Source organism: Nilaparvata lugens, chromosome 2 (assembly GCF_014356525.2).
Source record: "Nilaparvata lugens isolate BPH chromosome 2, ASM1435652v1, whole genome shotgun sequence".
Taxonomy (NCBI): Eukaryota; Metazoa; Arthropoda; class Insecta; order Hemiptera; family Delphacidae; genus Nilaparvata; species Nilaparvata lugens.
The window spans coordinates 93,761,261-93,773,057 of record NC_052505.1 but is presented as its reverse complement, the minus strand read 5'-3'; the positions used below and the strand labels follow the sequence as shown (position 1 = coordinate 93,773,057).

The 11,797-nt window shown below is 35.1% G+C and overlaps 1 protein-coding gene across 1 annotated transcript; it reads left to right on the top strand.

The window, feature by feature from the left end:
• Positions 1–10,363: 10,363 nt before the first annotated feature.
• On the top strand, positions 10,364–11,435 carry LOC111054129 (fork head domain-containing protein FD4-like). Its single transcript, XM_022341093.2, has one exon. It carries the CDS (start codon positions 10,722–10,724, stop codon positions 11,433–11,435), a length of 714 nt encoding a protein of 237 aa, XP_022196785.2. The 5' UTR covers positions 10,364–10,721.
• Positions 11,436–11,797: the final 362 nt, after the last annotated feature.

Sequence of the window (11,797 nt, the reverse complement as noted above, 5' to 3'; positions counted from 1 at the left end):
GCTATGTTATTTTTAGAGATTGGCTGCAACTCAAAAGAGCTTTTTTTTCATAGTCATTCACAGCTGTTTTCCATGCATGAAATCAAGCGGTAAACAGCTGTTTGCAGAACAAATAAACATATGATTTTTCATTGCAGCATACTCTACTGTAATGAACCCATATGTTTTCTTCACAGTCGAGTATGTCTCCTAGTTCCGAAATAGGAGCAGCAAAACTGCTATAGTGAGGTCCACGTTGTAATGGCAGTGAAGAGAGATAGTAGAAGAACGTTGCCAATCCTTTGTCTTGTCAATGCCTTCTATAGATGGTAGCTGATACAGGTCTATTGATCTAATATTAACTGTACATTCTACCTTAAAATAATCAACTCTATTTTATCAAGCAAGAAGATTTTTTCCAATAATTTCATAATGAATTTCCATGATTAAGATGAAATATTTTGTTAATTAATTATTATTTGTACATTGTTAAAATACAATTTGGCAACCAAGCAAAGCGAGAAAGAGATAGTGCTATTCGCTTTGTTGAATGATAGACACTGGGAAGCAATACCATTGCTAATCAAACACTGTCATTATAACGTGGACCTCGCTATACATAAAAAACACTTCAGCGCTCCAGGTGGAAATTTTGTCAACTTCCGCAAAATTCCTGATTCGGAATTGTAAACTAGATTATGTTTATAGAGTGCATTTAGTAACTTCAGCACAAGCATGATTGTAATGTTCTATTCATCAATCATTTTACTTTACATTATTAAGAGAAAAAATAGTGTACGTTACTTGGACGTGAATGTCTTTTGCAGTGCTCAAATGAAATTCTAGTGTCGGCTAACGCCTCGACTAGAAGCATCATTCTCGCCTGCAAAAGGCCCTTTCCCGTCCACGTTACGTAAGATACTATTCTGGGCTTCAATTATTTAAGTGAGAATCGCATTGATGATATCCAACCTCCGATAGTGGAAGGATCCAGTAAAAAAAGCGGGTTATACTATCATCAGCACTAGCATATTATACTATCAATCGACATAGTAGGCCTACCAATCTCTAAAACTATAATTATCATAGCAGTACCCTAGTAACAGGCTGATGTAGCCTACAACTTCCCAGAGAGCATTTTAAAAAATTATCCCAATTTCAGATTTTTTCAAGGATCTGTGAACTAGCATCAACTATGAATCGAATTTGTATTTGAAATATTTCTGTCCTGATTTTCCTCGAAAGTTATTTGAAAAAGTTGACTTGATATTGGCCTAATGGAGAGCATTCATGTTATTAGTTTAGAATGCCGACCGTTTAAAGTAAATCTCATTTGGACTATTGTTCAAGTCCCGAGATTAGAGAAAGACAATCAAAATTGGAATAGAAGAAACAGTTCTGTCATCCTCCATAAGTTACTGTCTCACTTGCCATAATTCAAAGTCATCACTCCCTCTTCCTCTCTCTCTCTCGCTCTCTTTCTCCTCACCCTCTCTCTCTCTCTCACTGTTCAAAGTGGATGAAGAGTAGGTTATGTTCCGAGGTTGGAGAAAGACAATCAAAATTGGAATAGAAGAAACAGGTCGGTCATCCTCCATAAGTTAATGTCTCTCTTGCCATCAGTCTCAATCATCTTTCTCTCTTTCCACCCCTCCCCCCCCCCTCCCTACAGAAATAAAACATTAATAACTTTTTACCATTACTGTTCCACCTTCTTTGAAACGATTCGTACTTAACGACCCAACTGTCACCACACGACTAATACAAAAATAAAACAGTGCATTTGTGGTCTGCCGCAAATGAAAGATATAAATTATCATTTTATTTCCAACAGAAAAACAAAATGGCGGCGAGAAGATAATGGACTAGCTCGTTACCAGTATGGGAGAACCTTCCCAATAATGAGATGGCAATATATCACTCCAGCTGTTGTTTATCAGAGTCGGACAAATATTTGACTCAAAATGGCGGCTAAATTGCTTTCTGCCTTGCCCCGTAGATATACTAATAATGACACACCGAAATAAACACTAATGACACAATACAGTCTCGAGAAATCGTTGTTTCAAAGTCTGTTCTTAATTTGTCATACGTCAGGCATGTCATCTATCAATGTTGATGCATTTTGGATGTTGATTTCGTTGTAATCTATCAATGTTGTTGCTACTTATTTGGATGTAGCTTTCCTTGTTGATGTTGATTTCGTGTACAGTCACCGGCAAAAGTTGAGAATAATCTGCATCGATCGATCACTGGAATTGCTGTACAGTCCTGTTCCAAATGACATTGAAATCAGACTGTCGGTCAGGTTTGAAATATTATCTTCAGTTGTAGTTGCTACTCATCATAGTTCAAGTAGACTTAATGTACATAGTTTTATACTTTTGTAATTGTACTGTAGCTGGGACTTTAAAGGAGACACTCATAAGTTTTTATGAAAATAAGTTCTGTAAGGAGTAAGTAAAGTTTCCAATGATAAGTTTTTGGAATCACTTTGATTCTTGGGCTATAGTTGATTATAAAGAACGAGAATTGATTATAATTTTCACAACACACCTAACACACCTAACGAATCGGCAACGTCTATAAGTACGAAATTACTCTACCGTTCCAATGCCCATTTGACTATAAATTCTAGTTCGATTGACTACAATGAAACTTTTTGTTTAGTTGAGAAGTTGATATTGTGGTAATTATTCAAATTAAATGAAAGAGACTAAGAAATCATCAATAAATCTGTGGTTTTTTGACAATTTCTTAGTCTTTTTCATTCAACTACAATAAAACCTGAATTACTATGTTTGTATTTCTATTGAAATACGTGGATGACGTTCTCATTGGTCTACTAAATAATAGAATGGAGCTATTCCTATGAGAGTTTGCGATCAGTTTATATGATTTATATGGAATGATGAGTTGGTGAATTGCGACAGCTCTGTCAGATAAGATGTTATCAACCTCTGATAAACAAAGAAGTGGAGTCGAAGACTCAACTTTTATCAAACGGATGGATTTTTATCATGTCTTTTGATGCACAAGTGGAAACTTATGACGTTATCATGTGATGAAGTTACAATCTAGTTACATCTGAATTTGCAGTTTAATCTGAAGTTGATCTAGTTACAATTTTTTCTATGATAATAATAGAGAATAGAACTGGCTTATACACGTACGGGATAGGAAAAAAAAGTTTGACGCATAATCACTTCTGAACTACTCAACTGATTAACTTGAAATTTTGCATCTATAGATTCTCAATTTACCGAGGATGGTTACAGGCCAATTTTTAGTTGTTCAATATTTCATTACATCAAGTTATCAGTTTGTCAAGTTTTAAAATAGACCCTTGGGAAGCACGGGTTTCCTGTTAGTCTATAATACGGGATACTGCGATACTGCTACACGTACGGGATAGGAAAATTATGTTTGATGCATCATCACGTCTGAACTACTGGACTGATTAACTTAAAATTTGAAATATTTATCTCAATTTACCAAGGATGGTTATAGGCCTATTTTCAATTCTCCAAGATCTCAGTAGGTCAAGTTTACAGTTTGTCAAGTTTTCAATAAGACCCTTGATAAGCACGGGTTACCTGCTAGTGGAAAATAAATTATTTTCTCTCTTGAATGGATGAATTATCTCTTTCTTGTAATTCAGTATTTTCTTTCTTATTTTCTTAATACTACAAGCTCACGATCAGACATTAGTCTAGTGAGCTTTTTTTACTTTTTACAATAAATTATTCATAATTCTATATAAATATTTAAATAATTTATTTTCTCTCTTGAATGGATGAATAATTATTCCTCTCTTGTAATTGAGTATTTTCTTTCTTATTTTCTCAATACTACAAGTTCACGATCAGACATTAGTCTAGTTAGCTTTTTGTTACTTTTTACAATAAATTATTGATAATTTCATTTTTGAAATAATTTTGATTATAAGTGTTGATTTTTACAAGAAACAAATACATTTGTATTTGGTTTTGAAAACTAGAATTTAACAACAAGGAGAAACCAATGTGGGTGATGAACCTACAAATTATCAATTCTCCATTAACAGTTTATTTATGACCACAACTACGAGCATGATAATACGTTTAGTGTTTAGAATCATAAATATGTGTTGTACTATAATTTATGGGGAGACCAGTATGTTACAGTAGACTATGATAGATTTCACTTTACAAAGTTTGTTCGAGAAAGTTTCAAATGGGGGCTTGATAAGGTTTATGACATAAATTATGACTTTTGTCTCAGATAAAGTTATCATATATATTGACTTATCTTTGATACTTGAGTGATTTAGTATGCCGTGAATCTTGAAATTTTATTGTTTTTTTTAGAGAAGCCAAATTGGTTAATTTCTCAACATTAGGAACAGACAAATTGAAAACTACTGTTTGAAATCACAATACATGTATTCATTAATTTAATTGTTTATAGACAATGGATCCAGGTGAAAACAACAGGCATTCGCCTAAAACTGATTTTAACCTTAGTATTGTATCTTCCAGGCCCAGTTGCACAAAATCCGGTTGAATTTTAACTGTGATTAATTCCACAAGAACTTATCAGAGAAGGCCTTTTTGACCGAGAAAAGTGAGGTCTAAAGGTGCGTACAGATATACGCGCCGCGAACATGAGCAATTCACTTTTTATCAGCTGATATATCTGTGTTTTTACAGAAACGGTAAGATACAGATATGAAAAGCTTGGCATCAGCTGATTAAACGTGAATTGCTCATGTTCGCGGCGCGTATATCTGTACGCAGCTCAAAATTCACGTCGACGGTTGGAATTTCTCAATGTTTAAATGTTTGAATGTTTAAATGTTTATAGGTTGCGCGCATTTACGGCGAAACGCGGAAATAGATTATCATGAAATTTGAGAGGTATGTTCCTTATTCAATTGCGCGTCGACGTATATACAAGGTTTTTGTAGATTTTGCATTCCAAGGATAATATGAAAGGGAAAAGGAGCCTCCTTCATATGCCAATATTGGAGTAAAAATCAGACTATAGAATTATTCATCATAAATCAGCTGACAAGTGATTACACAGATGTGTGGAGAAGCCAGTCTATTGCTGTATTTCCATAAGGTCTACAGTTCCAATCAGGTACTTGTGGATGAGAATACTGCGTGAGGTCTACTGTTCACAGAACTACTAGTAAATGATGCGGCTTTCTAATTGATTCTCGTGGAATTAATTACGGTTAAAATTGAACCGGCTTTTGTGCAACCGGCACGTAGTTTGACAATAATGATTTTAATCTTACATGACGAAACTCAAATTTTGAATTACATTCACTCTTTCACGAAACTATTTCAGCCATATAGAGAAATAATAATTATTATTAGAGCTAAATTATTATTATTTCTCATTGGATGCTTGGGAAGGAAAGTTCAAGTTAAAACGCTAATCCTGATAAACTCAATCACTCAACTGTGAGTAGGATTCCATCTATAATATTCTCACTTTCTTAAAACATATTGTGAAAGTATCAGTTTTATGAGAATTTTCTACTTTTCAGGACTAAATTATTCAATCTCATTATACAGTAATAATGAGAATTTTTATTGTGGGTTGCCTACCTTGCCCCTGAAAACTACTTCAGTATTTATAATATTGTGCCTACAATAAATTAACCAAAGTATGGTACAGTATTGAAAGAAACGAATTCCTCTTTTCTATGCAATAGTCACAAAAATATCCATTTAACTAATTTTGTCACTTGATATTGTGAAAATAATACAACTGAACCATGTTGTTTGAAAAGTACCATAGAGAAAAGATAGCATAACAAGATATCCCATTGTATAGGTAGTTTAAATTTCAAAATTTAAGTCATTTATCCATCAACTCAAGCCAATTACTGTCGACTACTGTTTAATATTACTCTGTTGTTTCTGCGTTTATGTCGCAACTTTTACTGTTATCTCAAGCCGATTATACTGTCGATTATTGTTGATTTTTACTGTTTTGACCGGGTAAGAGTGTAAGAACGGCACAGTATGAGAGACTAACAGCGTCACATAGCTTCACCAAAAAAGAAATACAAGGACTATCAGCTTCAGTTAACATTTAAATTTGGAACATGAACGACCTATACCATGGGATATCTCCTAGTAGTATCTCTTCTCTATGGTAAAAGTTGTTTATTTAGTAGCCTACCAGCATAGATAAAACCTAGCACATGAAGATATATTATGGTGTAAGGCGTTTATGTTGAACATTCAGTTTCAACTGAAGCCTATAGTCCTTATAGCTATTTTTCAAGAAGCTGTAATAAACAATTCGCTTTCGATTTCAATTCAGTAAAATAAAAATGAGAATAAAGTACAGTGATAATAGAACTTTGTAATGAGCAATTAATATCACTTATTATCATTATTTGAATGATAATTCCTAATAGGCCTGCGTTAGATGAACTTTTTTTTCAATTAGCCTATTTTGCTGGTTCCAAATTATTTTATCTGTTGTAAAGTCACTGCCGCCAGCCTGAACGACTAATTATCTAGTAATAATTAATATTGTATGAAAATAATATTTCCTCCTTTTTTCCTTCCTTGACCCCTTTTATTTCTTGATTAACTCCTTATTTGTTTTAATTCTAATTATTATGTTTATTATAAGTTGAGAATAATTCTTTTTTTGATCTGGCACCTGCTGAAAAACCCACGGATTTAGCAGGACCCAACAATGTAAAAATGTTTTTCTAATAAAATTGATTGATTGATTGAGCTATGTGACACTGGTAGTCTCTCATACTGTGTTGTTCTTACACTCTTACACTCCAAACAAAACAGTAGTCGACAGTAATCGGCTTGTGTAAACAAGAAATATGTTTGGAATCTGGAACATAAAAGACATATACCATGGTATATCTTCTTGTGGTATTTCTTCTCTATGGTTGAAATTAGTAAGTACCAGTAAGAATTTCGAGAAAATTCTGTATCTCAGATCAACCAGGTTTAGGATCAACTAGCATAAGGAGGATCTAGAAGAGTTGAAACAAGCCACGGCCTGATAAGAAGAGAAAAATCTTCTTCCAGGATTCTTGAAATGTAAGACAGGGCTAGTTATTTTTATCTATAAAATAGAATTCTAGTACTTTTTTTCGAAATTAATTAAATAATAGATTAAAAATACAAATTATAACAACTAGTTTCAGTTATACTCACCATCTTCAGGTTTTTCCTTATCCCAGGCATCGTGGAACTGATCACTTAATAAGTAGGACTAGTAGAACTTCGAAAGTTTTTTTTTCACTTTTTGTGTAGTTGAGAAGTTGATATTGTAGTAATTATTCATATTGAATGAAAAAGACTAAGAAATGTCAAAAACCACAGATTTATTGGTACTTAGAAAGACCGGTCTCGGTTATTACACCATTGTCAATCTCTGATAAACTCTGTTATAATGTGCACTTAAACTCTGTTTATCAGAGATTGACAATGGTGTAATAACCGAAACCGGTCTTTCTAAGTATCAATAAATCTGTGGTTTTTGACAATTTCTTAGTCTTTTTCATTCAATTCGAAAAAATTCTGAATTTGAGATCAACCTCCCTCAACATAGAAAGGATAGAGACAACAATGTGAGAAAGGATAAGGAGGAAGAAAGAACCATAGGGAGAAGATTAGGAAGTCACGGTTTTAAGTAGAGAATCTTCTTACAGATATCCTAGAACAGACCAGAAATTAGTGAGTAAGTACTATTGCTAACTACTACGAACAAATCCTCAAAATTATCCTGGAGTCATCCAGCTTTAGCATAGATACAGGAAAGCTAGAACAAGCCACGGTTAGAAGGGAAGAATCTTTATCCAGATTTTTCTATTTAATATTATTATTTATTCAGATAATATTGTGAATAAATAATCAAGGATTGAAAAGAAGTCAGCTGGGCAATCAGGAGTTTGTTTTATCTTGTCTTGTTGAACGATTCATACCCAACCAATAAAGATGCGTAGCCTACTTTTAAATTCAGAAGTTTTTTATATTTATTTATTCCATTTCCATGTAGGCTAAGTTATAACAATAACTGAGAGATATTATAACAATAACTTAACAAAGACTTAACCTATTTCGGACTATGAGTGTAACCTTATCCAAATTTGGGAGAGGAATAGCACAAGGTTACCTTACGTTCTCTCTCCCTTTTTTTGGTAAAGAGTTAGTGGGAAGGATATTTTTAATATTCTTTCCGAAGAATGGACATTGATATGTCCAAAGCTCCGCCAATTATGTAGATGCATAACAATATGATTATTATCTATAGTTATTATATTACAAATTGCTTTTTCATATCATATACAGTTCAATAATTATTTTCTTAGTCTATATTATGTAAATTCATCTATAATTTTGCTGTATTGTAAGCTATTGTATATATAACTGGCTTATACACCAGTATATATTGTAATCTACATGAATAAAGTTCTCAAACAATCAATCCCTATCATTTTGATGATGTATTTATTGTATAAATCAATACAGATATCCTGGAACAAACCAGGAATAAAAGATTCCCAAGTACCACTAAGTGAGAACTTCGAACATATTCTCAAAATCTGAGATTAACTAGCCTCAGCATAGTTAGGATAGAAGAGACAGTACAAGCCACGCGTTTCGGAGTAGAAGAGTCTCCTTCCAGTTATCCTGCAAGAAGGACCTGCAGAACATCTGAAGTGACGGGGGGCTCCCCACGTACACACACACACGACCACAAAATGGCGGCGAAACCAATGGCAAGGCGCCGACCAATCAGAGGGCTCGTTTCTTAGCTGGAAGGGGTGCGACCCCTCCCAAGCAGGAGGGGGAGCGGAACTCCAAAACCAAACATTGGCTACCAGGTGTGGAGGGGCGGTGAGGATGCTATCTTTCTGGTCTATCTCTCAGCGTCTGTCAGTTCCAGGAGAGTGTGCGTGTTCCATGTTTGCCTGGGATTCGGTCGTGGAATTGTTTCTGAAAGCTACCACCGTACAGTGTCGCTATCTGTGAGTGGGTTCCCAGTTATCAGCTGATTTCGCACGCGGCCAACGATGTAATCGATACCGGGAACTGTGCTATCTTCGAGATTTGATTGTTTTTCCCAATATAGACGATGATAGTTTAGGAATAAATCATTAGGGTTTCAGACTTATATAGAATTTCATTGCTTTAATTAATTGACTAATCAGAATTTGTAAACAAGAAATCGATCACTGTTGGATGTGTTATAATTAGTGCAATATTGCTACACTGAAAGTCCAGGTTATCTACGAGAGTTGATTGTTTTTTTAGATAGAGACAATGATATATTGAGATCAAGTCGCTAGAAATTTATAACTGATAAATAGGTTCCTTCATCATTGTGTTTATCAATGGTGCAATATTGCTACACTTATCTCGTAGTATCTACGAGATTTGATTGTATTTTCTGATAGAGACAATAATAGTTTGAGATTAAAGCGCTGGAAATCTGAAGGAAATTATGGTTGGCAAATGTTGAATAGATAACTGTTTCTCCCAAGTGATATCAATAATCGATAGTGCAATATTGTCGAACTGATGACACCTGTATCATCTACGAAATTTAATTGTATTTTCCGATACAGACAATAATTATAGGCCTGGTCGAGGAATAAATCGCTGAGAATCTGATGAAATCATGATTATTGAATGATGAATAGGTAACTGTTTCTTCCAAGTGATATCAATAATCAATAGTGAAATATTGCTGGACTGATGACCTGTATTATCTGCGAGATTTAATTGTATTTTCTGATAGAGACAATAATAATATTAGTTGAAGAATAAATTGCTGGAAATCTGAAGGAAATTATGATTATTGAGTGATGAATGAAGAACTGTTGCTTCGAGGTGTTATTAATAGTGGAATATTGCTGCACTGAGGACCTGTGTTATTGATAGTGGAACTTGCTGTACTGAAAACCTGTATTATCTATTGTCTTCGAGATTTGATTGCATTTTCGGATAGAGACAATGATTGTTCGAGATTAAATCGCTAGGAATTTGTATGGGATCAAGGAAATCAATAATTGAAGAATAATTTTATGTTACATCAATGTTTTATTGATAGTGCATTCTTCCTACACTGAGAACCTGTGTTCTATACGGGATTCGTCCTATCTATACGAGATTCGATTGTATTCTCCGATAAAGATAATAATATTTTTTGAATAAATCTCTAGAAATTTGTGGGGAATCGAAGAAATCAAGAATAGATTTTTGTAGCTTTGATGTGCTATTCATAGTGCAATATTGCTGCACTGAGAACCTTTGTTTTCTACGAGATTTGTTTAAATTTGTTCAATTCTGATTAGAATATTGACATCACCATGGAGTTTTAGGAAATCGAGATTAGTAATCGAGGAATATATTGGTGTTATTCTTCCATTTGTTATTATAGTGCGCGCAATACTACCTGTATCTGATTTCTGTTATCATTGAACTAACTCATTGATGAAATTACTTATCTTTCCAAAGTGATGAAAGACATTAGAGGGTTGATGATAGTGAATTATATCACCAAGATCATTCCAGTTTGAAAATAGTGAACAGTATTGACAGTTCTATTTTTAGTGTGATTTTCGAGGGTTTATGATTAGAAAATGTGAACATTCAAAATTGTTTTACATGACTTGAACTAATTTGAAACAGTTGAACAAGTTTTTGTGATTATGTAGATAGTTTTATGTGAAGGGAAACCTTTTATCCCTGAAAGGGACAATGCCACGACCCTGTCGTGAGTCGTACGGTGACCAAAAACCTCCCTATTCCTACATTTCCCTGACCGCTATGGCGATATGGAGCTCACCCGAAAAAATGCTCCCCTTATCAGACATTTATCGGTTTATCAGTGATCGATTCCCATACTACAGGAGAAACACTCAACGGTGGCAAAATTCTTTGAGACATAATTTGTCGTTCAATGATTGTTTTATTAAGATACCTCGCAGACCTGATAGACCAGGGAAAGGCGCTTACTGGGCGCTACACCCTGCAGCGTTAGATATGTTTGAAAACGGGTCGTTCCTCAGGAGGCGGAAAAGGTTCAAACTGCCGAAACTGGAGAATTTGGTGAAGAATTCTTCATCTGCCACCCCCAAGGCCCCCGAGGGACCCTCTTCAAGCCCCCCTGTGACTACCGAAGTTCCTAAGAGCGCCGCCCCCAAGCCGTTCAGTATCGACAGCATAATTTCGCCGTCACCGCCCCCAGCGAGCAATTGTGCAGCGCCCCTGGGGGGTCCCCTGCTGCCTCCGACCTACCAGCACCATCCCCCTGTTTGTCTGCCCCCGGGCCCGCTGTTGCAGCCCCCCTACGCCGCCCTCTATGCCGCCGCTCTGCATGGATTGTTGGCTCCACCCCTTCACCACTTTTTGCAGCCTCTCGATTTGGAGGCCATGGCCAGGCAGCGGTTTCAGCATTTATCTGGTGAGTAATTCGAAAATTTCCGCATAATTCATCCAATATTTTTAATATTTATCTCTTTATCTGTATACGGGTCATATAGTCTATGTAATATGAGAGAAATTTCAGCAAATCACTAGGAATTTTAGATTTTTCAAGTTCAGGGTATTGAGATGCTGAAGTGATTGAACCGTTAAATGGGATTTGAATGATTCGATTTCATGAATCAGATGAATACATTCATCTGATTGAACAGTTGAGCCAGTTACACACACACATCGATGTTTAGACGTTTGATTTTTTGCCATCCTCATGAATTCGACGAAATTTAGCGGAACTTGACAAACAGCATCTGTCTAATCTTATAGGATTCATGAAGACAGCAAAAAATCGA

Excerpts from the sequence above, each read along its gene's own strand:
- LOC111054129 (XM_022341093.2), top strand. The coding sequence starts at position 10,722 with ATGCCACGACCCTGTCGTGAGTCGTACGGTGACCAAAAACCTCCCTAT.